The 27833-nt window shown below is 44.7% G+C and overlaps 1 protein-coding gene across 1 annotated transcript in view; it reads right to left on the bottom strand.

Annotated features, from left to right (window-relative positions):
* The window catches only part of LOC147883865 (uncharacterized), a 56769-nt gene extending 32140 nt beyond the window's left edge, over positions 1 to 24629 (bottom strand). Inside the window, exons 1-8 of the mRNA XM_087398884.1 lie at positions 24447 to 24629; positions 24054 to 24188; positions 18757 to 18939; positions 18358 to 18502; positions 13483 to 13626; positions 9259 to 9351; positions 1337 to 1809; positions 1161 to 1238 (exon numbers count right to left, since the gene is read on the bottom strand). Of these exons, the coding sequence (XP_087255010.1) occupies positions 1161 to 1238; positions 1337 to 1809; positions 9259 to 9351; positions 13483 to 13626; positions 18358 to 18502; positions 18757 to 18939; positions 24054 to 24161 (1224 nt within the window). The 5' untranslated portion in view covers positions 24162 to 24188; positions 24447 to 24629. The remainder of the gene's footprint in view (positions 1 to 1160; positions 1239 to 1336; positions 1810 to 9258; positions 9352 to 13482; positions 13627 to 18357; positions 18503 to 18756; positions 18940 to 24053; positions 24189 to 24446) is intronic.
* Between the last annotated feature and the right edge of the window lie 3204 nt (positions 24630 to 27833).

The raw sequence follows: 27833 nt of genomic DNA, 5'->3' as shown, positions 1-27833 counted from the left end.
CGTGATGTCTAGAGATCGGGCTGCATAGGGTGATGTCTAAGCCTCATCACGGAGATCTCTAGCAAAATGTAAGATCTTTGGGGAAAATAGCAAACGGTGATGAAGAGGTCCTGTCAAGAGGTGCGTCGGATCCTAATCCAAAGAAATCTAGAATGTGTGCCACGTCTCTCGACAGAGATGACCTATATAGCACCACCACTCCTCCCAATCCACGAGCTCCACTTGTCTCCCAAGTGTTGCCTCAATATGCTATCTCCGGTGTGTAGTGCAGAAGCGTGTAAGTGAGTGTGTGCGTAGAACAGAGCTAGAGAGGGAGTATAGGTGGGGAAAGGCGAGGTGGGTGAAAGGTGGGACAGGTGAGCAGGCTGGGCAGCGGCAGGAAAGGAAAAGAAGCAGCAAACAGGAGGAAGGGTGCTCATACAGTCAGTATGGTTTCTGTACTGGTTAGGCACCGTGCAGAGGCTGAGTACAGCAGGTGAATAGTGATGCTGAGGCTAGGGACAGCAAAGGAATAGAGGCCAGCTAGCGATGGGTGAAGCAAGAAGTGGAATGAGGCAGAAGCAAAAAGGATGGCAGAGCAGAGGGGTGATGCTGGAGGTGAGAAGAAGTGAGGGGAAAAGCAGGGAGGAGGTGGACTGAAGGTGAGGCAAGAAAGGACAGAAGGCTCAGTGCGGCCTTTTCAATTGTTTCCACCAATGGTTGGATCTTCTTCAGGGTTCTGAATTTCTGCCAGTGTTACGTTATGGCTGCAGACGTGCCTCAAGGAATTTTTAAAAGACTAGAGGCAATTACTTGGCATAATACTGTTTGAGCTCAGTTGCTCTCTTTAGCTAGGTCACTTTTTCTTCTCTTACTTTATCCATATCTTTTCCGAGCAACACCCCTACTACATCCCTAAGGCTACTGTGAATCCAATGACACTTTGTTTTCCTCCCTAGTGCTTTGATCTTCACAGCTGAAACTATGCAGCCAAGATACATGTTTTACTGTGTTTTTTTTCCTTTTCATAGGGGAGAATTTTCTCAGAGCGCAAAACAAAAGAAGCAAGAAGAAAAAAGAAATCGCTCATACAATTCAGCTTTCAGATCAACAAAAGAAATAAATGCAATTCAGAATTTATCTTCCAACCCAAGAACATCAGTTAACAGGAAAGAAACTACCATGATTGGACCATATGATTCTTCTTGCACATAAATCTCCGTGTTTGAAGCAGTGATGGTCAGATTTTGAATATTGACCTTGAAGTATATAGAACCAACTTGTCAACATCTTCATTTATTACTGCTCTTTTAAGAACATAACAGTGAGAGAAGTGGTAAATATTATTGGTACTTACAGAAGAAAAGAATGAAAAACGGAGAATAACAAGCTCCACTGGATGTCCAATGAATTTTATTTCAATTGATGGTTGCTGGTGGTGAAACAATGTGTTTGGAAGTACGTGATTAATTTCATGCAGAATAGGAGACTCCAACTCAAACGTCGACTGATCTTTATCAGAATTTGTTGAGATAAACCCGCAAACTGCCTCAGATTCTTTAATTGCCGTTTCCATCGATAAGGTGTACTCTTCATCTATGTTTGTTGTATCAGAGAAAGGCATTACACCTTTGTCCTCATCACTTTTATGTAATGATGTGTCCCTCAAATCTGATGTGTCTTGTTTTAATTGTATTTCACAGTTTGCCTTGCTGTCAATGCTCCCATATTTTAATGAAGTAGATGTTCCAAGATTTGTAGGTTCCTTTGAACTATGAGATGGTGAATCACCAATCAATAGCGGGAAGGATGGCTGCAAATCAGCAACGTCTGCATGGACACAATATGGATCTATCAGTTCATGTCCTCCACAAAGATCAAAGATCAGAAGTCAAAAAGGATAATTTACATTATGCTCCCCAGGCATGACCAATGGCAGTCAAAGCATGGCCAGGCATGTAAAATTCTCACAGAAAGAAAGAAAGAAAGTTTATTAAAAGTCTTCGAAAGACCCACGGGTCTACGAGACTTAAAAAACCAGATGAATGGGTAGAGCCATGAGAAGCAAGCAAGCTGTCGTGTGGTGTCACTGTGGTGATCCTGTTGGAATATTAAAGGTCACCTCCCTGTCTGTGAGCCCACATATGAGGAGAGCATTGGGGGGGTGGAACTGGGTTCTGAGAGACTGACAAATGGGCAGGATAATGACTGCCATGTGGGAAGAGATCAGATAGAGAAAAGTGAAGTACCTGGAGGTTGCCATGGTGGCTGCATCAGATGGAGCTGAAAGACAGGAAGATGGCGTGAAGCCAGTTGAGACTCCTAAAGCAAGTACCACCATTGGAGTGAAAAGAAATGTAACCCCAATGGCAGCCCGGGCTTGGTCGAAGTGAAGTCCTCTTTGAACCCAGAGCAAAGAGGAAAAGCGAGGTCAAGATGAATGATGTGTTGTATGTCTTACGAGGTGAAAAGGATATACCTCAAGGACCGTTGGTTTCCGTAATGAAAGTTTGAAAAGCTCAAGAAGAGTTGTTGTTTCTTTGTACAGCATTGGTAGAGCCGATTGATGGTGCTTCGGCTAGCACTAATGTTACCCAAGATGGGGACATGGCCAAGTTGGCTGATCAAATAACAGAGGAGTTATGGTAAGACTTGAATATTTAGGATTCATTATTACTCCTGATAGGATAGAAATGGATCCAAAGAAAGTGGCTGCGATACTGACTTGGCCTATCCCTCAGAGTTTGACCGCTTTGTGATCATTCTTGGGATTTGTCCAATTTTATTGAAGGCATACTAAAGGATATTCCAAAATAGTATTGCCATTGACCGATCTGACCTCAAATAAAGTACCTTTTATATGGGGACAGAATCAACAAGAAAGTTTTAATGCCATAAAACAAGCCGTGGTCTCAGGACGACCGGTGTTAAAAGTAGTTGATTCCTAGAAACCGTTTTTCATTGAAACCGATGCAAGTGGCATTGTGGTAGGAGCAGCTATCCTCCAAGAGGAAAGACCAGTAGCCTTTGAAAGCAAGAAGCTTTCTCCCTCTCAACGAAATTGGCCAACTCATGAATTAGATTGGTATGCACCTGTAGCCGTAGACTCATGGCTTTCGCCAGAATCTTGTAAAAAGTGCCCAATAGAGTGATGGGTCTCCATTGAGACACAAGATTCCTATTGCCCCCCTTTGGGATGAGATGAATGAGACCATATGTAAGTGAGTCCGGCATCTCACCAGAGTCCCATACGCCTGCAGGGCTGATGTAATGTGATCACCAATCTGCTCCCAAAAAGTAATAAAAAAGCAGGGGGTAAGTCCATCTGAACCTGGGCACTTGCCCTTGTGAAGGGCAAGTAATGCAATCTTGAATTCTGCATTGGTGAAAGGTGCATCCAGAGAAACATACATCTCATCCTTCACCAATACAGGTATACACTGCCAAATAACCTCTCTGGCATCATCAATGGCCTGTGTGCCTGGATCTGCAGTAAGAAGGGATGTAAAAAAATCTGAAGCTACACACATGACAGCATCAGGATCTGATTGTAACACCCTGTCTGAGTCAATAAGCTACGAAACACTATCTCTACTATGTTTGGGCCCATGAGTAGAGAAAAAGTGTTTGTTGACCCTGCCACCCATCTGAGTCCAAAAGGATTCCCGTGCATGAAAGGCATATTCTGCTCTCTGATCCAACAATGTCTGCAAATGAGCCCTTGCTGCAGCAAGGCGCTCCTGGATCCAAGCATCTGTGGGCCTCTTCTGCTCTTCCCTCTAAAGGGACGCTAACTGCTAGCATATACCAATCTCACATCTGAGAATCTCACATCTCCTAGAATCAGCGACTGTATGATAATAGTCACTAATTCTGGATAAGGCTGCAACTACCTGAGATGGGTGGACAGCTCCACCCTGTATGTGAGAAACCCAAATTTATAAAATATCCTCCGTGAGGCTCTCCTCTGCATAAAAAGCATCCGGAATCCTGACACTGACAGAGCGTCCTCTCCGATGAGGCTCAAGAAACTGCAACACCACTGGAAAATGATCTGAGGTGGAAACCCCAGTAGAAATGCATACAGATCCTCCTCTGTCAAGTGCCCAATCGTCTACATAAAATCTGTCAATCCGTGCATGAATGTGCATGTGTATTCTCCTGCTCGACCAAGAGTACAGGAGTGACTGTGGCATAATATGAAAGGCATCATCCAACCAAGTGTCCCTGCCACTGAACTGAAAGAGGAAGGCATCCCAAGCTGCCCTCTCCAAAGAATGAATTCCACCCTGTCTGCCTCCCTTTTTGTCTGAAGGCAACTCAACCATGTTGAAGTCGCCACCAATGATCCAAGAATCTGCAATGGGGGCCCAAGAGAGTAACTTCTTCCAAAAGGAGATCCGCTCCCCTCTGTTGTTGGGAGCATAAAGATTGAGAAGACCAATCTTACGCCCTCCAATCAAAATCATGATCCATTGAGCTCTAGAAGGGGAGATAATACCATGACCAGCAACCAAGGGGAGAATAGAAAGAGAGACCGAAATGCAAGTACCTCCCCTTGTGCCCATAGCAGGCGACCAAAAGGTATGTCCTGAAAGCAGTTTGCCAGATTAGAGCAATCACTGGCATCCAGCTAAAGATATCAATAGCACCTCTAGTGACGCCTGGATGAAGCTGGTTCTAGATCAGCTGCCTACGGCAACGGTGTGGAACTCCGCCTAGGCCCTGTATGTTCCAGCTGACTATCCTCATCGACAGGAGGATGCTGGATGGAAAGGCTTACCTGACCTAGTAGAGGAGACCAGCTTCCCGTGGGCCGAAACACTCCTGCTGAGGGCAGAAAACTCAACAGGTGAAAGGATTCCCACACCTACTGAAAGAGAGGCTCTGTCAGAAGGAATCCCAATGACCGGGACCGCTAAGGTGGAGGGCACAAACTCCTCATCATCCATGAAAGTCACCGAATCTGCCAGTGCCGAAAAAGAATTCCTGATAAGCAAGTCTGGCCGAGGAGTGCGAAGAAGATCTACACTCGTGGAAGATAGAGGAGAAGGACCTGCCAAACCTCTATCAGCAGAACTGGAGCTCGGGGTTGAGGAGGCCTGTGGCTGGGGTGAAGAGGAATCAGGAGCCCTCATCTGCACCAACACTTTCTCGGTTGTCCTGACTGTGGCAGGAACAGTCTGCAGGGAAGAAGTACCTGTAGCCCCCTCGTGGTCAGAAACCAAGGGGTCAGAAACCAAAGTGACTGGGGCTGGTGGATCTAAAGGCCCCTCCTGATGTGGAACTATAGTGTCTGGGGCTGCAGCAACATCCACCTCTGGAATCTGGAAGGCGTCTGTCTGAACAGGATCAAAAGTCTCTAGCCTGTGATCTGGAAGGGTGTGACCCAAAGACACGGGCGAAAAGTGATGTGGAGCCCTCTAATTCCACATCTTTCTTGAGCTGCTGCAACTCGTCTTCTGAAAAAATGACCGTTCTCGCGGCCGGTGGAGGTGGACGGAGATTGGCTGAATGGGGATCCATTCGCAAAGGCCGATTCCAACACTAAAAAAGCTCCATCCGTGAAACTACTGCCCAGGACGCCCTGAACGCGGGCACAGGAAGAAGGAGAAAGAGAGGGTAGGAGAGACGGGAAGGAAAGGAGAGGATAGATTGAAGGGGGAGACGAAGGTAGGTTGAGGGGGAGGCGTGGGGAGCTGAGTTAGGAAGGAAGGGGGCGAGGAGGGAGAGGGAGAGGGAGGAGGTTTTTTTTAATATTTAATAACTCTTCTTTTTTTTTTTTTTTTTGGGGGGGGGGGGGGGTCTCCTTAAGGGGGGGATAGGAGGGAGGGAAAGGGAGGGCGGGGGAGAGGAAGGAGGGGGAGGGGGAGAGGAAAGGAGGCCGGGTTAGGAGGGAGGGAAAGGGAGGGCGGGGGAGAGGAAGGAGGGGGAGGGGGAGAGGAAAGGAGGGCGGGTTAGGAGGGAGGGAAAGGGAGGGCAGGGGAGAGGAAAGGATGGGGGAGGGGGAGAGCAGCGGGGGGGGAGAGGGAGGGCGAGGGAGGGGGGTGGGGGAGGAGAAGGGGGCGGGGGGGCTGGCGGGGGACAGGGAGGGCGGAGGAGAAGGGGGCAGCAGGGAGGGGGGCAGCGGGGGGGGGGGGGGGGGGGGTGCGACCTTTCCATCATGACTGCTTCCTTCAGGAAGTCTTGTAGTGAGGCATGCTCAAGGAGTTTGTCAACCAGCCTTATAGCAATGGTAGGGGGTAATTCTTTCAAAAACCACCCCTTCATGACAGCATCATTAGGTGGCACTACACTTGCAAAAGTCGATGGTGAGGACATAGAAAACATGGGGATCAATGAGATGCACAAGCAGTTGAGAAAGAGAAGGAAGGGGTCGAGGCCATGTATGATGGATAAGTAGCAGTAGGAAAGGGCAGAGATAATGGAAATGGCAGCGTAGAGGGTAGGGACATGACCGGAGCAAAAGGAGAACCCACGGGTGTCATGGATGTAGAAACTAGACTCGAAGAACTGGGGTTTTGCATAGCAGACGAAATAGTAGCTTGACCATTGGATGTCAAGTTCGGTGCTGAAGTAGGCACTACTCCTGTTGAAGTAATTGAAGTGGTTGCTGATGAAGCCATCGTTGCAATAGGAGAAGAGGGGCTGTCTTGACCTTGATACGCTTCTGAGGAGCCCTCGTCCTTAATACTTTCCTCTTTCACACATTCTCCGCTTTGTACTTCTTCTTCTCTAGAGTCTCGATCTGCTGACCACCAAGGATCTTGTTGGTCCAGATCGATGAAAGTTTCGATGAAGTTACTTGCTCTGGCTACTGCTCCAATAGGTTCACTTTGTGCTCGCCCTGAAGACTTCACAAACTTATGTCTTGTGTAATGCTTTATGTATCGAGTTTGGTCGGCCGGACGTCTCCTCTCCACACTCCTCAAATAACTCCAAGTTCTCTCACTAGCTCCTTCAAGGGTATCAGAACTATTCGGCATAAGAACTCTCTCCTCTAGGACCGTAGAACTCCACTTCCCTCTTGCTACTCAACACCAGCAGTGTCCCACTGTGATCGCCATAAACTATCTGAGGGGAGGGTTCCTATCCTTCCGGAGGTGCTACTGGAGGCCAAAGGCCATTGGTGTGAGAAGCACAGGTGTCATAAGCTCTAATTGCGCTGATTGAAGTGTGCAACAATGTGCGGGTGTCCTGGTCTGTAATGCAGTGAATCGCACCGTGTGAGTGCACTATGCAAGGCGACGGTCACATCGGGATGTGAAGTCCACAAAATGAATGCAAGGAGAAACAATCAGCATGTACAGAGAGTCGTGAACAATCCCCATATGCTAGGGAAACAGAAGGGATGAGAGAGAGACCAGGTTGGCCAAAGTACACAAATCACCAGAGTGGACAACCGATGTCATAGCCACAAGTCACAAGAGGTGGCCATAGCTACCACAGTACACAGGTCTATTCCCATAGTGAACACAAAGCTACAACTGGCGATCTTGTAGCTTAAGCCTCTCCACACACTCTCCTCTCGGCGAGCTCATTGCTCTAGCCTCTCTCTCTCTCTCTCTCTCTCTCTCTCTCCAATGCCGAATGGCAAATGCTCAATCCTCAACCCTTCTCCCCCCAATCCTCCCCTTCTCCTTCATCCTCATCCCTGTGTCATGGAGGGTCCCTCCCCTCGCTAAGAATCTCCCCCCTTTCTCCCGATTGGTGATCCTCCTATCTCCTAGCCGTTGCGCCACTAGCTCTCTTAATGGCTTGGACGACTTCCTGACTCACCAGCCTCATCTAGTCAGGGTGGTGTAAATACTCCATGTGCATGTGAGTTGGACCGCTACACCACCGAAAGACGTCTTCGCCATGTGTAGCTACTGTTAATGCCCCTGATTGCTCCATGTACAGAGCTTACTGCTCCATGTGCGCAGCTCGAGATGAGATCGCCTTGGGTATGGTTCTCCTGGGTGAACCTATAGTTGACATATGGTTGACATGTGTCGACACATGGTCGACATGTGGTCGACATGTGTCGACATGTGGTCGACACATGGTCAACATGTGGTCAACGCCTGACGACATAGTGATTTCTTGAGAGTGTCTCCATCTGCAACAGTCCCGCATCAGATCATATTTGTAGAGTTTGGGGCCACCCCTCTACAGCTTGATGTAGAGTTTGGGGCCACCCCTCTGCAGCAGTCTTCCAGGTGGTCAATTATCTCCATAGGATCAGAAACCTTGGTACCACGACAACCGGACGATGCAAACTGCGATGGCTAGCCCTAACTTCATCTATGGCATTGGAGGATCAGAGGAGCTGGTATGCTTAGACAAGCAGGTGGTTCACAAGCTTGGGGCTACAGATGGACATATTACTAATCAATTCCATATTGGATGTGATGCATGATCACACCTTGCAACTCAACTTCTAGATATGCCAAAAGCCCTTGCATACTGGGTGGTACTTTCTTGTGTTGCCATTGCAAAAATTTTGGGAGATTTTTGCCAAAGATAATCCGATTGTCAATAATCTTTATCAAAATAGCTTAAACCTTTTTGCCCCAAGTTCTTGTAATGCTGAAAAAATATTGATCGGTTGCCTTAGATTTTGTTGGAGAAAGAACATTTTTTAGAGGTCCAAGAGAAGCGTGAGAGGGGGTATGGTACTGTTGCATGGCAAAAGGAGATCAGGTATGGCCTTGCATAGATATAAATGTCAAATTAAAAAAAGGGGCTGAGTCAATGGCAGCCAACTCCTTTGTTAGTACTGCCTCCTAAGTGACAGTGCTATAGTGGAGAGTTGGATGCCAACCAGATCCAAGGCAAGCTAAATCTGTGAGCCTTATTAGTATTCACAGGTATCATTTACTTAATCTTGTTGAAAAAGAGATTTCATTATTTATCACTTTAGCATAAACAATCCATACCAGCTATTGTTAAAAGATCCTCTAGCCACTGCAAATTAAAGAAAAACTTGTCAAAAGAGCATGCTCATCTTGTGAAGATTTAAATTGCTCAAAATCATCCAAGGAATAGGTGAAACTCTATTTATATGCATTGACTGTTAGTTGCATCATTTAGTTTGAACATTCAGTTGCAGCGTTTAGTTCAAACATTCTACCCTCTACCAGAAATTTAATAGTAAAATAAACCCCCCCCTTGCACTGCTCACATTCATTCACCTGCTGATTAGTTTATAAAACCCATATCGAATCTAAAATTTCATAAACTTTATTACACAACTTCTCAGAACAAAGAGTGGATGATGTGATAAAGCATTCTTACCAGGCAATTCAGTTACTAGCTGTGGTTTGTCTGCTCGAATGTGATGCCTTCTCACATTGCCTCCCTTATATTTTGCATTAGGCAGTTTGAAATCTGTTTTTTCACATGGCTGAAAAAGTTCAGGGCACTGCAGGACCAAACGTTACAAATATGGTTTATTTTTGTATTGTCAAGATGATAAATGCAATGAGATGTTTGTATTTTGCAAACTGCCCTGTTGACTCTACCACTCTACCTCACAAATATTGAAGCAGTATCTAGAAGTTGATCTGCTATCAGCTGGACAACCAGCCCAATCAACATTAGAGTATTCTGATCGTTTCAAATTATTGCTTCTCTTGTATTCATTACATGAGTCTTCACGAGGACATTGCTATACTTCTAGATTTTAAGAAAGTCTCTAACATATTGGATTGGAGATTTTTGGACGTAACATGAATCCATCTTTTTTTCTCAGATTCCTAGCCTGTAGAGGAACACGTGTGCCTGAAAGCGTGCCTAGACAATGAACCTGTGGGCCCTCCATCTGATCTGCTCCTTGAAGTCAATCAAGGGGTAGGGCACAGTCAACCTGCAGCGCTCGTCTACGAGTGCCTTGTAAATTCCTGAGTGACAGTGTGATGCTCAAGTAGCTCCCTTCAAGCGCCCACCGTGGAGGCAGGCCCCCTCTCCCATCTGGACCACTACATCTATCCGAGAAACCCTTTGGATGTCTTAAGTCATCAACAAAGAGTTGTTCCACATAATGATATGTTTGTTCCTCTCGCCCTCAATCTGAAGAGAAACACGTGTGACGGTTGCTTTGTGCTGCCACCAGGCTTTGATGATCGTTGCTAAGAGGGGGATGAAGGAAGTCATATGTGGGCACATATCCAACTACAATAGTTAAGGTAAAATGTCCAAAAGATTTTAGAAAGGGTAATGTTAAGTTACCTCCATTCCAGGACACCTCCCTGTTAGGAAATGGAGTCAAGATGAGTCAGTTTGGTGTATTCTAGTGTGAGTTCTAGTCTAGTGTGTCCTATGGATGTCACGGGGATATGCATTGGTGTTTATATGTGTGTGTGTGCTCTATACAAGAGTTGTACTTGTCTAGTGTCAAATCAATCAAGTATCAAGCCTACAAGCTCTTTGGTCTACATGTGAGTACTTTCATTTTGTTCATTGCTCTTGCTTTCATTTCCATTTCATTATGTCTCTCTTTGAGTATTATTATCTCTCTCCCTAGCCTACCCTCTCTCTCTCCCTCTCCACCATGCACCTTCATGCGGTATTAGAGCCTCCTTTCTTGCCTTTCCCTTCTCCATGCTCAATCTAGAGGATGAAGGAAGCCCGCAAATGGAAGCCATCCTCTCCTCCATGATTAAGCTCATTTCCACTCCTTTCTCCCCATCTTGTTCTCTTCTCCTACCTTAGCCTCACCTTCGGAAGCTATGGAGCTTGGTTTGCTGCCCACGTGAAAAGGAGCAACTCGGTCACCATTCTCGTGGGCATTAGTGGGCATCTTCGTAGAGGAAAAAGACAGCTCGTTTTTTGCTAGAAAACAACCCATCTTTTTCTCAAAAACAGCTCGTTTTTGCTGTTTTGGGGGCGTTCTTGTGAAGGAAATAGTTGCTTACTGTTGTGGGGATGTTTCTACTACTGGTCGCCCTAAAAACGACCTCATTTGGAGCCCATTTTTGAAGAAACGACCTACTTGAAGAGAGTTGCTGCTACATCGACCATTGGCGTCATTATACATGCCATTGCTGCTCATTGCCTCTTCTCCTCCACATGACCTGAGCTATCCTCATTTTGCCCACAAATTGTTGCTCCCCATGATGACATCTCTATCCTCTGCCTCTTCTGCCTTCAGTTCCAGCCCTCAGTTTTATCTCTTTTTTGGGAGTAATTTCTTTAATATTCTAAATGACCAGCACCAATACATAGCCACCATCCACTGACTAGCCATGGCAACATGCCAAACCATTCAATCTTTTGTTAAAATATTTTCGAATATTACCAAGATTTTGAATCACAAGCACAACACATTTTTGATACCTATATGGCACCAATTTCTTGCAACCACTTTAGGAGCTCGGCAATCATGTGGTAGTTCAAAGATTGGCTCAGGGGAGAAGTCTTCATCATAAGAAGGATACAAAGACTGATCTCCATGCCCATGCTTGCACTACTAGCTCCCACCCTACTATTGTCTCTCCCCCCCCCCCCCCCCCCCGAGTTTCTCAACTTCCATCGGCTCTCCTCCACCCTCCCCCTCCTGCCTCCAGCATCACTGCCTCTTGCATGCTCCTCCACCTCCCTCGCCTCCTTCAATGCCTCCTCTCCACTTTCTCTTCGCCCCACCCCCTTTTGCTCAACCTCGCCTCCCCCCCAACTTCTCCTCCGCCCCCCATAATCTTCTCCTCATCCTCCTTCGTGCTTCCCGTGCCCGTGCTTCTTTCATCGCCTATGCTAGCAACGACCTCTGCTAACAACAGCTCCCCCCCCCGGTCTTGGCTTTGCATAGCCTCATCGAAGGGGTCTTTTTGGTCCCCTTGCCTACCAACAGCCTATTGAGGAGCTATGCTCCTTGAGGCAGCTGTTCCTCAAATGGGATGCCCCTTTTTCTTATGGCCCTGTCGTTTGCATATAACTGGGCTAGCAAACTTTAGTGGAAGACTCACACAGGTTTGTTCTTGCTCTAACCCCCCCTTGTGTAATTAGATTTCCAAACTAATGAAAGAAGAAAATAGAAATATAGTGCACTATAAAGCTCGATTGATGGCATGTGGATTCATACAAAGAGAAGGTATATATTATGTTGATACTTTTGCTCCAATTGGTAGATTTACATCATTCAGTGACAAATACATCACATGGATGTTACAATAGCATCTCAAGGCATTCACTATGTAAAAACCCCCTATAGCACGTGCGTTCAAGGGTTATTTAGGAAACCTTGGTCTATCTATGGATTTTTATAACCTATATCCTCTTCTTTTGTAAACTCTCAGATGATAAAATTACCCCTTTTGTATGGAAAATTTCACCTTTAGAATGTCAAAACCCCTTATGTATGTATAATTTCTATAAAGTCTCCCTAAGAAAATAAAGCCCCTTCTATTCAACACACATGGTATTTTACATATTTTTTAGTGAAGTGCCCAAGATTATATGGTGAGCTGAATGCCATTGGATTCATAGAAAAAATCTAGTTTGCAATCTACATAAAGCAACCTATGGAGTGAAACAATCATCATGAATGTGGTACAAGAAGATGGATGAGTTCTAATGGGGTTACATTTGAAATGGCAAGGTTACATCAAAATAGCAACTAAAAGGAATCTTTTGAAAAGATTCCTAGAGCTTTGTCAAAAAAGGACATTTTATAGATTCCCCTTTTGCACAGCAAGCCTCTAAAAAACTAATGAGCTTGAAGATAAGAAAACTTTTTGTATAGGAAAAAATGGAAATCGCATTTAAAAACTGACATTTTGCAAAACGCTAAAGTTTGCAAACGGCATCGAAATCCTCTCTTTATTCTAAGGCAAACAAGGTAGCATATCCAATGAAGATAAGGCAGCCATAGTAACCTGCATCGGCCTGAGGTATGAGAGCCATAATCTCTCACTCGGTAGAGGTATGTGATGCTACTCATCAAGGAATCTCAAGCAAATTGTACACATTAGTGTGGATCATTTTTCCAACCTCCTTGCTGATGTAAGGAGGTGCTAATGGACACATGACAAGAAATCAAAATATAATCATGGACAGACAGTAATAGCAGGCCTTTGCAAAATGAAGGGTGGTTGTAAATAGATATGCTAAATAGGGAGCGTCTCAGGAGGGAGAAAACAGTAAATTTTGTGAAAAAGAATGCATTTTATAGATAAATTTGATGGCTAACAACACTCTTAGTGACAATGACGGTAAACATACCATGTTGGTGGAGGCAAGAGGAAGATGGAAAAAACTTATCAACAATTAAACTAGGCGTACATCTTGGAGTACCAATGATTAGAATGCAGTAGATTAGAGCTATAAAGTATGTTGTGCACCACATACAAAGGCACATTGTCATGAAAAAGTCTCCAACTCAAATCAGAACATTGAAAAAAAAAACCATACGATCAAAATGTCATATGATCAAAAAGTCCCAGGCTTTGTTTCCCTGGGGAAACTAATCACAATCCTTTGAATATTCATTGTAACAAATCTGTGAATGAAAAGTGGATTCATTACCAGGTTTAAGCTCAAAGCTATATTTTTGACTGATCCATGTCATTGCCATGTTAATTAAAAAAATCTTGAGCCTCTTGTGTACCATGGAGTGTCTCATAACAAATAAATTGAAAACCACATCGTATACCTTGCAGGTGTTTCCCCCTGCATAAACAAATCCAGGAAAATGGCAGTGACAAAGTTAAAAAATTGAAGTTTCTCTTGCCTAAAGAAAAAGAATTCGTTTAATTAAATAAAGGTACAGAATCACAAATCAGATAAAGCATAGTTGAGCACCTCGGTTACTCAAGCAAGAGAAACATAAAAGAAATATAGTGCTTTTGTCTAATCCACATGACCAAATGGATGAGGGTCAAACTGTCACAAGTGATACGGTGGCATTCATGCACCTACGTGCCGCTACTTTGCAATGCTCTTGCCCATCTTTATTGACGATGTCATTCATAGGGCCTATCCACAACCACCCCATCAGCAACAGTGTATTTTCATCCATTCTAGGCAGACAAGTCCATGCAAGGATTTCCAATATTGCTTGAAAGAGTTACACATATGTGGACTATTTCACATATTGCAAGTTTAGATTAGTTGCTTCTGTTTTAAGAACTTTTTTTTTTCCAAGAAAATTACTTCATTAAGTATGAATGAAAATTGCGAGAGCAAGCTCAAATGCGGGAGTACATCATACAATGCATGAGGAATTAAAAAAACCAAGACGGAGGCTGAAAATGCCATCTCAACCCTAAGGGAGACTTAGAGAAGAAAAGAGATCCTCTCCAAACTCTAAAAAAAGTAACTCTCCAAGCAGTGGCTGCTCTGGAGGATCCTTGCATGCTCGCCCGTATGGCCATCAGAGTGTGTACTATGTCGGTCCAAATACTGGCCATAGCCTTGGAAGGGTTAACCTGGATACCCTCAATCGCCTCTGTACACCTGGCTCTCCAAATATGCCAAGCTGCAATGCTAGCCCAAATCTCCCAAGACATGTCTACTGAGGCATGAGCAGCTCTGAAAGGAGTGAAGGGAACATCCCGGAGGGAACAAGACTCCACTCAGTGTCACCGTACAATGAGAGCTGGATCTGGATCATGTCCCTCGAAAAACACATTAGGGCCAGTAAGAGATAACCAAGCCACTGAACCCCAGGTCATATAGAAAGGTGTTGTATGAAAGATGCTGAAAATTTTAGCAACACCTTTCCAGATCGTCCTTGCATGTCTACACTCCCAAAAGCAATGTTGTCCTAACTCAACTGCCATGTGACAACGAGGACAAGTAGGGTCAGCCCCGAACTTGGATCTCCACAGGTTCACTGCAATCCCTCCATGAATAGAAAGCCAAAAGAAAAGAGTGATCTTTCTATTCCTGAGGGATTTCCAGAGCCTACACTAGAAGTTTTTCCGCACGACTGCGAAAATATGAAAACTATCCCAATGGGGTGCTTTGGAGGGCCTCCAACTTCTACTGCTGAGATGAAACCTCCAGGCATTTCTAACTGTGTAGCGAAGGAAGGGGAAGCTCCCCTCTCGGTGCCACTCATCAATCCATTCCCACTCCCCTGGATCCCACTGCAAGAACCTAATAGGGGAACCACCATACAGCCAGAGTCTCCAAGACCCTAGCGCAAGGAGAATAGGATCAGGGTCAAGATAACACTGTGAGTCCCTGCCCCACTCCATGAAACCTACAATCCTGATAGGCTGAAATGCAACCTCCAAAAAAATATCATCAAAAGACCTAATAAGTATGCCTCCCGACTGAACATCAAAGACTAGAGTATCCTCATGTGCATCCTGTAGTGCAATAACTTGTAACGAAATGCCCGGCCCTGAGAACACTCCCCACCAAGTCGACTCTGTGATCGACATGTCATCTGTGTCAATCAACTCTGGCGGAATGGCTGCCTGTATCTGATGTATCCTGAGTGCACTCCCATTGAGGTGCCAACGGCTAAAATTCTATGATCCCCTGTCTCATAAAGGCTTGCCAAGCGCCTACTGTAGAAGCAAGTTCCTTATACATTTCATTTCCTACCATGTGACAATACCTTTTTATATTTCAAACTTAGTCCCGAGTAATTTAGTCCATTCTAAAATGATTTTAGGTCAGCTACCTCAGCTGATTTTTAAAACAAATTACAGCATGTACATTATGATAGTGTTAATATTGAAAATGCATTATTAGGCACCGTTGAAGGAGCTGGATTGTAGAAACCGTCTATCCAGAAATAAGCTGATACCTGTCTTTATATTACAAAAACTCTCTGCTATCATGCCGTACAAGACATTCTATATAAACTTTACTTCAGTAAGATTCTAATTCAAAGGCTTTGTAACCTGCCTCATCACAATGCTAGGTACTCCAGGCCAACAATTTCAGTACCGCAGATCGCTCTAGCTTTTCTCATGCCATCCTCACTGCCGGAGAGCATTGATAAACAAGAGGACAAGTTGCAGCTGGGAGCAACTAGACCACTGCATATAAGGTGACACTTCAAGTGGCCTGCCATGGCCATCCAAAATCGAGTCATTCCACATGACTGGCTGCCTGTGAATTTCTTCACGAGAGGTGGGTGGAAATCTGTGAAGTGTGTTTCTGAAGCAGCCCCAAGCTTTTAGAATAGCAGCCATGAGAGGGGAAGGGGGAGATTAGAGATGGGCTGAAGTAAAGATCCATTTGTTGCTGTCCAACCTACAAGGAAATGATTTGTAACGGAATGCCCGTCCTTGAAAACGCTCCCCACCAAGTGGACTCTGTAAGCAGCATGTCATCTGTATCAATCCACTCGGGCGGAATGGCTACCTGTATCATGGGAACCCCAGCAACACCTGGATGAAGTTGGTTACAAATTAGCTACCTGCAGCGGCGGTGAGGTACACCCTTGAGGCCCTGAACGTTCCAATTGACAATCCTCATCTGCGAGAGCAGGAGGCCGAATGGAAGATCCTACCCGACCTGGTAGCAGAGAAAGCCCTCTCCTGCGAAAAGTTCCTCCTATCAAGAGGAGGGAAGTGAATTGGGGATAGCACACCCACACCTGCTGAGGGGGAAACTCTGTCCACAGATGTCTGAAAAATGTGCTCCCCGAGCATAGAAGGTACAAACTCCTCCTCTGCCTCAAACTCAGCCAAGTCTGCTAGAACAAAAAAGGAATTCTTGCGAAGTACCTTTGGCGCAGGAGTGCGAAGGAGCCCTGTGGAAGGAGGAGTGGAACCAATAACTCCCTTACCTCTATCAGAGGGAGGGGGGTGCTGCAAGAACTCAACCTCGGCCTGAATCTGCATGACCTCAGCCATGACTTTGGCATTATTCTCAAGTAAGGCACGGGTCTCTGCCGAAAGGATCTCCCTAGGTGAAGGGACATGGGCAGTCTCATCTGCACATGGAACCAGGACAGGAATGTCTCTTGCCTGAAGAGACGGGTATGCAGCCCCATGAGTGGTAGCCTGAGGTGGAATTGGCTCCCCAACTCTGACAGGCACCCAACGCGGGACGATTGAAGTAGGACGTGTTGACTGTCCCATCCACGCTGTAGAAGTACCAGGACGAGAGGCAGGTCCTAGCTGTGAAGATGAAGGTCTAGCAGCGTGTGAAGCCGTAGGAGCCGGTCGTGAGGAAGGTCCAGGTTGGGTGAAGCTATGAGGCGCATCCGTGGATCTTTTAGGTCTTTTCTTTTTCCTTAGGCAATCTCTGACAAAGTGCCCAAGGGTCCTGCAAATCCTACACTGATCTTGTCTCCCTACAATCTCGACTCTCTATTTGAAGAAGGAGCCATCTGACGTTGAAGCATAATGTGGTCATCCGAGATGTTAGAGTCGGAGACAATGACCCTAACACGCAGTACCCCATCAGACCTGATTGCCTCTGCTGCTGTTGAAGTAGGCATCTCAGGGAGAGAGGGAATCTCAGTAACCACTCCAAAGGCGGCTCCAATGGAATGTAGAAGTCGATGGTACACCTGAGGAAGGCTTGGAAATCTGATGAAGAGTGACGTCGTCCGGCTGTCCTCCTCGACGGGATCAAACCCTAATGAAAAAGGGGTCATAAAAATCCTCTTGGAGCCCAGTGCTAACGGGCTAGCTTGAAGCACTGTACGTGTAATCTCCGAGGAGTCAAAAACAATCTGGAAGAAACCTCGCCCAAGCAGACAAACATCTGTGAGGTGCCCAGCGAGGTCTCAAGGTAAAGCGGCGAGCATCCAGTCCCTGGCCTGTAACCTGGAAGGGTGGGACCCATGGATGCGAGCAAAGAGCAATGTGGAGCTCTCCTGCTCTGTATCTTTTTTGAGTTGCTGCAACTCGTCTTTTGAGAAAGTGATGGTTTTTATGGCCAGTGGAAGCGGGTGAGGATTGGCTGAAGGCTGGGCCATCGTCAATCAAGGTGTGAAGGCCGACTCGAGCATTGCACATCGGACCTGCAGGGCCATGTCTAGGCAGTTCTAGCCTGTACTCATTATTAAAACAGTCTCATTGCACATTGGACCTGCAGGGCCATACCTAGGCAGTGCAGACCTGCAGTTCTGGTTTCTAAACATTTGCTGACCAACACTATAGATTGTAGAAAAGTATGCACACAGAACTATAAATGATGTTTTCTAAGTCAGAACTGTTTCTGTTCTGCCATGTTCTTTGAGCTCATGGGTCTATCGTAACTACATACTTTCATGTACCATTTGTCTACAGCAATAGATCTGGGAAAAACAAGAATATAAGGGCCTGGTCTCCACATGGTTTCTCAAGTGACTTCAAAACTCAAAGGGAGGATTACCATTCATCTTATTAAAATGTCAATTCTATTCTTGTTTTGTCAAAGCAGACATATTTTCTCATTAAACATCAACTTGAATAATTTTGTTTGTTGAAGCATGAGTACTCATACTATTATCTGCCGAGGACACAGGAGTAGAACAGCTAAGAGAGAGCCGTAGGTTTTGAGATCCCTGATCCATCTCTGTATTAATAGGGCTAAATGACTCTTCCAAATCAGAAGGAACACCTTCCTCCCATTCTGCAGGTGCTGCTATCTGCATATAAATTTTAATAATGTTGTTCTGTCATACTTCTTCTTATTCTACCAACATCAAAAGCACCTTTCCTGCTGCTACAATCCTAACTTTTCCTGTAATTGTTACAGATAAGTACATATTCCTTATGTTACGTGTTAATGTGTGTGAACTAGCATTATTTTACAACACTGCTACAGTACTCTTTCTAGAATGGCAGTGATGTCAAAGATTTCTAACTTGGTTAAGGGGTTCAAGACAGACTACGTTCATACCTTAGAACAGCCACACATATTGATGAAGACCTTTTGTCCCTTCTCATCACTTGATTTTACAACAAAAAAGGGCTCTGGCATTATTTCCAGCACAGTTGTATCTTCTTGTGAGTTACTTATTCCAGGAATGTGTATATGCTGATCGTTGACAGTCTCCTCTGATTTCATAGCACATATTAAGTCCTGGAAAATTAATCATGAAAAGTCAGTAATGCTCAATCTAAAACAGAATTTCACTTTAATTGGTGACGTGTCTATCATAGTTTCAAATGATTCTATGACTCTAATTATTTTTCAAAAAATTAAAGATCTGTACTATCAAATCTTGTTTTTTGAAGGAAACCCCCACCTCATAAAAAGAGAGTGTTGGCGGTCAAAATTCAATATTCATCATTCTTTTTCCTCATGCAAGTGAGCCAAAATCATTGTCTTAGATAACAAAACTAAATTCCAAAGCAAAGTGACTTTAATGACCTTTTTGGCTTCAAGGCATATCTTTTTTTTTATCAAAGAAGAAGGGAGATCCTCTCCAAACTCTGAAAAAAGTAACTCTCCTGGCAATGGCTGCTCTGGAGGATCCCTGCATGCTCGCCCAAATGGCCATCAGAGTGTGTACTGTGTTGGTCCAAATACTAGCCATAGTCCGGGAAGGGTGAACATGGATACTCTCCATCGCCTCTGTACACCTGGCTCTCCAAATATGCCAAGCTGCAATGCTAGCCAAAATCTCCCAAGACGTGTCTATTGAGGCATGAGCAGCTCTGAAAGGAGTGAAGGGAACATCCTGGAGGGAACACGACTCCACTGAGTGTCGCCGTACAATAAAAGCTGGATCTGGATCATGTCCCTTGAAAAAAACCTGTGGGCCAGTAAGAGATAACCAAGCTACTGAACCCCAGGTCATATAGAAAGGTGCTGTATGAAAGATGCTGAAAATCCTAGCAACACCTTTCCAAATCGTCCTCGCCTGTTTGCACTTTCAAAGGCAATGTTGTACTAACTCAACTGCCATGTGGCAACGAGGACAAGTACAGTCAACCCCGAACTTGGATCTCCATAGGTTCACTGCAATCCCTCCATGAATAGAAAGCCAAAAGAAAAGAGTGGTCTTTCTATTCCCGAGGGATTTCCAGAGCCTACAAAGTGAAACAATCATATCCCCTGTCACCAACCCCGGTAAGTGCCGCCAAATAACCACTCTAGCATCATCTGTGGCTTGAGTGTCAGGATCTACTGTAAGAAGGGAGGCATAGAAATCAGTGGCAACCTGCAAGACGACATCTGGATGTGTCTGAAGAACTCCATTTGAGTCAACAAGCTGTGAGACACTCTCCCTACTATGTCTGGGCCAAGAGTAGAGAAGAACTGCTTGTTGACCCTATCTCCCGTCTGAGTCCAAAATGACTCTCTGGCATGAAAGGCATACTTTGCTCTTTGATCTAAAAGTGCCTGCTGTTGAGCCAAGGCGCTCCAAAATCCAAGCATCTGTAGGCCTCTTCTGCTCCTCCCTCTGGAGGGCAGCCAACTGCTGGCAAATACCTATCTCATGCCCGAGGATCTCACCCCTCTTGATATGAGCAACTGAAAGATAAAAATCACTGATATCAGAGAGGGCTGCAGCTAAGTCTGAAGAAGAAAGCTGCCCATCCTGCAAATGAGATACCCAGGTCCTCAACACTGTCTCTGTAAGGCCCTCCTCTGTATAAAAAGAATTTGGAATCCTAACATTGGCAGAGTGGCGCCTCACATGGGGATTTGAGACCATCAAAACCACTGGAAAATGATACGAAGTGGACACCCTAGCTGCAATGCAAACAGTACCACCTCTGTCAAGAGTCCAATCATCCACATAAAATCTGTCTCGTGCATGTATAGGCATCTGCAATCTCCTGTTCGACCAAGAAAACATGAGAGAATGTGGTTGAGTGTGAAAAGCATGATCGTGCCAAGCATCCCTGCCACTGTACTGAAAAAGAAAGACATTCCATGCTGCTCTCTCTAGGGAGTGAATTCCACCTTCTCTACCACCCCTTTTGTCTGAGGGCATTTTAACCATGTTGAAATAGCCCCCTATAATCCAAGCATCTGCAATATGAGACCAAGAGAGCAGTTCCTTCCACAAAAAGACACGATCCCCTCTAGAATTGGGTGCATACAGGTTTAAAAGGCCAACCTTATTGCCACCAATCAAAAGTAAAATCCATTGAGCTCTGGAAGGGGCTATGATCCCATGTCCAATCACAAAGGGGAGTATAGAAGACGAAACAGAAATGCAAGTACCTCCCTTGGTGCCCAAGGCGGGTGACCAAAAAGTATGGCTTGAAAGAAGCTTACCCGACTTGGCACAATCTCTGACATCCAATTTGTGTTCCTGAATCATCAAAATGTCCATGGGACCCCCAGTAACACCTGGATGAAGTTGGTTCGAATCAGCTGCCTACAGTGGAGATGAGGTACACCCCTGAGGCCCTGAATGTTTCAACTGACAATCCTCATCTGCGAGAGGAGGCGGCCAGATGGAATATCCTACCCGACCTGGTTGCGGAGAAAGCCCTCTCCTGCGAAAAGTTCCCCCTATCAAGAGGAGGGAAGTCAACTGGGGAAAGCACACCCACACCTGCTGAGGGGGAAACTCTATCCATGGATGTCTAAAAGATGTGCTCCCCGAGCGTAGAGGGTACAAACTCCTCCTAGGACTCAAACTCAGCCAAGTCTGTCAGAACTGAAAATGAATTCCTGCTCTGGCGCAGGAGTGCGAAGGAGCCCTGCGGAAGGAGGAGTGGAACCAATAACCCCCTTACCTCTGCAGGTGAAAACAAATGTGTAAGAGAAGAAGGGGGTCGTCGCTGCATGACCTCTGCATAAATCTTCATGACCTCAGCCACAACTTTGGCATTGTTCTCAAGTAAGGCACAGGTCTCTGAAGAAAGGTTCTCCTTAGGTGAGCGCTCTCGTACATGAACAGGGGCAAGAGCAATCTCATCTGCACATGAAACCAGGATAGGAATGTCTCCTGCCTAAAGAGACAGTAGGTCCAGGACCCCATGAGCGGTAGGTTGAGGTACTGGCTCCCCAACTCTCAGAGGCACCCAACGGTGGACGACCAGAGCAAGACGTACTGACTGTCCTGTCCGCATTGTAGAAGTACCAGGACGAGAGGCTAATGGTCCTGGCTGTGAAGCCGAAGGTCTAGCAGCACGTGAGGCGGTAGGAACTGGTCGTGATGAAGGTCCCAGGTCGGGTGAAGCTATGAGACGCACCCGTGGATCTTTTTGGTCTTTTCTTTTTTCTTGGGCAATCTCTGGCAAAGTGCCCAAGGATCTTGCAAATCCTACACTAATCCTGTCTCCCTACAATCTCGACTCTCTATCTGAAGAAGGAGCCATCTAGACGCTGAAGCATAATGTGGCCATCCGAGATGTTAGGATCAAAGACGATGACCCTAACACGCGGTACCCCATCGGACTTACTGCCTCTGCTGCTAAAGTAAGCATCTCAAGGAGAGGGGGGATCTCAGTAACCACTGCAAAGGCAGCTCTAATGGAATGTAGCAGTCGATGGTACACCTGAGGAAGGCCTGGAAATCTGATGATGAGTGATGTCGTCCGGCTGTCCTCCTCCACAGGATCAAACCCCAAAGAAAAAGGGGTCAAAAAAATAATCTCTAAAGCCCAGTGCTAACGGGCTAGCTTGCACCACTGTACGTGCTACCTCCGAGGAGTAAAAAACAATATGGAAGAAACCTCGCCCAAGCAATCGAACATCTGTGAAGTGCCCTGCCAGGTCTCCAAGTAGAGTGGCCAGCATCCAATCCTTGGCCTGTAACCTGGAAGGGTGGGACCCATGGATGCGAGCCAGCAGATATCATTTACACCCTTCGCATCATCTGAGAGCGTAGGACTTTAGGACCTAGGCGAGAGCTTTTCTGGAAGGCTTGGCCTGCATGTACCTTTTATGTTTTTAGTATTTGCGAGATGTATAGACCTCCACCCATCATTAGCCCCTATTCTAGAGATTTTCTAGGCATTGAGGTGGGTTCTTTAGAAATAGGCTGGTCTTTTCTTAAAGCTACTTCTCCTTTTCCTCATGATCAGTGCCTCTCGGACTCCTGATTTGAATGGTTGGTTGTTCAAGCATTAATAGAAAAAGTTCTTTTTCTCTGAGAGGAGAGGGGGGGGGATATCTGTTCATGTTCTTTTTCCTGACCTTTAGTCTTGGCAAATGAGGAGCAAATGTACGGGATGGGATAATGGGAGATGGGCTGTGATGGCCCCAAGAGGAATACATGCATTGGGTTAAGGGCATTTCTCGTTTTGCAATAAACTTGTTTAATTGAGTCTTTTATTTAGCATTTGCTATCCATCTTATTGATGACTTCATTCTAAGCCTAGGTTTTCATTTCTAGAAACTTTGGATATGTTTATTGGCACCGAATTACCCATGGATTGATATAGCTATTAGATAATGATAAAGATGCTTTAAAATGACATGTTTGAATAGGACAAGGATGCAAAAATTAGTTTTTAACCACATGCTGCAATAAATGCATGAGTTTAAGAACCCTATATTCTAGATGTCGGCCATGGTACATGGAAGGTATTGTGACTAAGGACGATATTGAACACTTTAGAAATACCTCAAGGGAACCCAATAAAATAAAACAAGTTGAATACATTCAAGAGGCCTGCCCGGGCAAATTGAAAGCTGAGAAGAAGAAGAAGAGAGAGAGAGAGAGAGAAAAAGGGGATAAAATGATGGGGCCATAAATGGAAATTTAGCTTCAAGCTAAGAGAGAGAGAGAGAGAGAGAGAAGTAGCAGCAAAATAAGAAGAGAGAGAAAGGGGGAGAATATGATGGGGCCATAAATGGAAATTTAGCTTCTTAGACGAAGCACCATCACTTAGACCTGGCCAGGGCAGGCCAAAATGAGTCCAATATAAATACGCCAAAAGCACTATTCAACACCCTTATGTGAGATGGGATTTGGAGCTTGGAGTCAACGTGATGCATCTTTTGTGAGATGGAATTTGGAGATCGGAGTCAATGTGATGCATCTTACAATCGCAGAAAGCCTGCTGACCTGCTCGTAGCAAACGTACGTATGTTTGTTTATGACAACGATGGAGAACGGTAAATTGGTGGGAATGTCGCAATTTAGCAGTTATAACTTCATAGGAAGAAGATCTTTGCTTAATTATATAAGTTTTCACTTCAATTTTGGCTAAGCTTCTTGTGAAAGTTTGGTGTGTTTGCCGTTGATCACATCTCCACGAACGTCGTTGTAAAGGCAGAAGTACCTCGAGCTCGGAATTCACTGGCGCAAACCCTTCACTTCGTGCTTTTTCATAACCAACTAGAAGTTTCTTGATGGAGTCCATGTTTATTTCACTATCTGGCTGCCCCATAATGCTCTCCGGCTTGCCTGCAGCAAACTCTCATTAAAAGAGAATACATAAACCCAAGAATTGGGAATTACTGAACAAGCAGCCGCTTCTGTGTTAAGTGGGTTCATATTTTGAATAAGGAAAACTTTGCGACGTACTGGATCGGCTAAACTGAAAGGGGCGGCACAATACGTTGGCAAACTCCCTTTCTTAACAATTGGGTGGCAAACTGCCCTTCCTAACGATATATGCGCGGAGCTTCCATGCATTTCACGGAATTGCTCAATGGAGAAGGCGTACCTTGACGAGGGACCGACAACGAGTGCAGTTTCGCTATGGTCGTAATTCAATGGCTATCAATGTATTCATCATTCGAAAATAGGAATACCAGGTCCTCTAGGCTCCATGCATGTTAAATTTTGTGAAAAATCACACGCAGCGACAGAGATAAGTAATCGTTGTTTAACATGGAGCCGATTTAGTGAAGTATCTCCAATCTATAAAAGCAGAAGGCTCCGGCATTCTGTGCAGTTTTGGAAGTTGAGAATGTCTGATCATGAGGTCGCCGTTGTACCTATGGATACCACTTTTTTTTTTTTTCTTTCAAAATTTTCTCATATTAAGTCTCCATGCTGTTCTTGAGACTCTCAGTGTTCACAGAAAACATTTTTCTCAACAAATCACAAAACTTGGAGTTTCAAATTTTGAAGGTTTTCCTTCAGAATTTGCATATTTTCAAGCTAAAATATAAATTGCCTAAAATTTTGCAAATTTTATAAAATTGAGAAAACATTTTTTTACGAGTGGAGACTAAGATGTTGTAGGTTCATTGTATATGGTTTGCAGGTTTTCGGTGAACACTGCTTCAGAGTACTCGTTACTAAATATTTCCCTGTAGCAGAGCTAGAAAATAATTTATGAGGTGTCGGACCTACAAATGTGGATGAAGCTAGTTCGAGGGCTATGCGTATGGCAAGTATTATGAATGCAATGACCTTTTGGAGCTACAGTAATTTGATTATAGCCATTGTAACCATCCATAAATGAAATACATTTCCTTGTGTATCTATTGAACCGTCCATCAGCACCATGCCAATTGTGCCCTTTAGCGACTGTCTTCTAGTGGCCAAGCTCGCAACCAAGAGAGCCTCCCTACCCTAATGATCCTCACTGCTCTGCCCTAAACCCCACCAACGCCACCCTCCAATTGCCACTACACCGCCTCTCAAAAAAATCTCTAACCCTAATTACACTATAGGCTAACCTAACCAGAGTACTACTTTAACCAAACCAAACCTCACTAACCTCATCTGACCATTGTTAAGAAACTGAGCCCTGGTTAGTTTAAGATAAGCTCAAGTAAGATTAAACTAACCCAAAGTTATTGAAATTTAACTATAGTTTGCTTTAACATAGCTGAACTAACTCTTATTCGTTAGACTAACTACATTAGGTTCGGTCTTGTAAGTTGAGGTATGTTCACAAAAGACCTCTCTAAGGACTTCTTTTCACCCTAAGCTTGACTAACCATAACTTACTCATTTTAAGCCCCAAGTGGACACTATCAAAGCCCAAATTTCACATGCTAAAAGCGCACGTTTTGCATGAGATTTTCACTACATTTGGGCTATTTTTTGAGCATCATTTAGAAGGCCAATCATTGCAATAATTTCAGGTACACCATGAAGGCAAAATCATCATAACTTCAACAAACCATATTAGAATTGTTTGCAATCTTTACCAAAAGTTTAGCCATTTAAAGGGAGAATTTCTATAGCAATTTTGAAGATTATTGGGAAATTCTTGCAAAGTATCCTCAAAAGGCAACACTTTATTGACAAATTGGTATTATTTAACAAGGATAGCATCAATTGGAGAATTTCAAGATCAAGATTTCCACTACCGGGTCAAGGCAACAAAGGTCAACCAATAATGCAGCACAATCCTGGTACTTCGTTGCTTTCTTGCAAGACAAAGACCCGTTGAGTGTAATAGCTAATAATGGAACCCATATGGGATCAAGTTCCAAAAGACTACCCTCAATACATAGACATGACCCATGTTCTAAGGTAGAGGTGATCCTAAAGAATTCATTGCTTTGTTTGAGGCAAAATGGGTAGGAGACATCTCAAGGCAAGAGGAAGATTATTTAAACATATTGCCACAAGCTCTCATAGGAGAACCATTTGATTGGTACCTCAAAATGGATGTGGAAATTCAAAGCTCATGGCCCATCCTATGACAATATTTTATACTACAATTTACAGACACTCATTGAGCAATGATGGATCTCAATCAGAATGTGTCATCTGCGAGTTTCGACAATCATGAAAGATCGGACAAAGGGATAAGATCGGACAAAGGGATTCAGAATTTGACATTGCCAAAGGTAGTTCAAAAGAATCAAGATATTGATAGAGGGAAATCTATCACTAACAAAGCACCAGTTAATCAACTATTTTTTCAAAGGATTGCATGAAGAAATTCATGAGCTAATGGGTCATTATAGTTGCAAAACTATAATAGAGGTATATGAGGTTGCACTGCTGGTATTAGCCGGAAAAGAAATCAAGACAAGAGGCTAGAGGATAGGTATGGCGACGTTCGAGGGCCATAGAGGAATAGGGAACGTGAGGGGAAGAGCATTAACATGGGTGGGGAAAAGGGATTAAGAGGGGAGGGAAAGAAGAGGGAGACTATGGCACAAGTGGAGAGGGAGAGGGGAAAGAGGAGTATGTACATGGGTGGAGGAGGAATGTAGAGATGGAGACATCAAGGGAAGAGGGTCATGCTTTATTTGAAAGTAAGGATGAGGGGAAATATCAAAGTACTAGCTAGGTGGCTTTACAAGAATGAGCGTGTCCCATCAAGGAATAGCCCCCTCCTTTTATAGCCAAGAGAGAGGGTCTCTCCCAATAAATGCATCCTCCCACATGCATGGTGTGTGTGGAAGAGTCTCCCATGTGGGCTAGGTGGTTACGCACTCTCAATTGTGTGCGATAACGCTTGGCCACATTTTGTCACATATATCAACTCCCATATCCCAAGTCTATGATACTCCCTTAGTCTCTTCCCAATTTTATAATACATTCAAACATCTAGGAGGACAAGTGGAGGGTTGGCACAAGGAATCTTACTATCTCATTTTACTTTCCCCATTATTTAACTTGCACTCTTGGACCTTCTATACCTCCCCCACATGGGCCTATCCTATATGGAGGGAATAACCCAATATAATATCCATCTCCACCTATTTTATATTACTTTCCCCATGGACTTTGGGCCATATCTCACTAAATGCAGGCATGGGACCGCTGCCTAGGTGGAGGGGTGCACATGGAGGAGCCATGCCACCTTAACATTTTATAATATTACTACCATGGATTATGTACAACACACCTTATGGATCCTCTTACGTGGAAGGGTGGCACATGGTCATGCCCTGCCACCTCAACCTTGGGCCCTATGCACTCCATATTTTATTATACTATTGCCACACATACAAACACACACTCATATTTATGTCTTTTTACTTTGGTCAAATTTATCCATAACAGTTTCCCCCCCCAGGCAGGGAATGCACAGCATTTCCATGCCTGGGACCATCTGCGAATCTTAGCATCCAAGCGGGCCTTTTATCGATTCTTTTGAATCTCTGTTTGGTGTAGTGCAAGGCGTTGGGTTTGATCTAAC

The sequence above is a fragment of the Dipteris shenzhenensis genome, chromosome 27 (genome assembly GCF_047967505.1).
Source record: "Dipteris shenzhenensis isolate YYH24624 ecotype China chromosome 27, Dip_SZ_1.0, whole genome shotgun sequence".
Lineage (NCBI taxonomy): Eukaryota > Viridiplantae > Streptophyta > Polypodiopsida > Gleicheniales > Dipteridaceae > Dipteris > Dipteris shenzhenensis.
The sequence above is the reverse complement of the archived record's forward strand: the minus strand, read 5'-3'. Positions and strand labels throughout refer to the sequence as shown.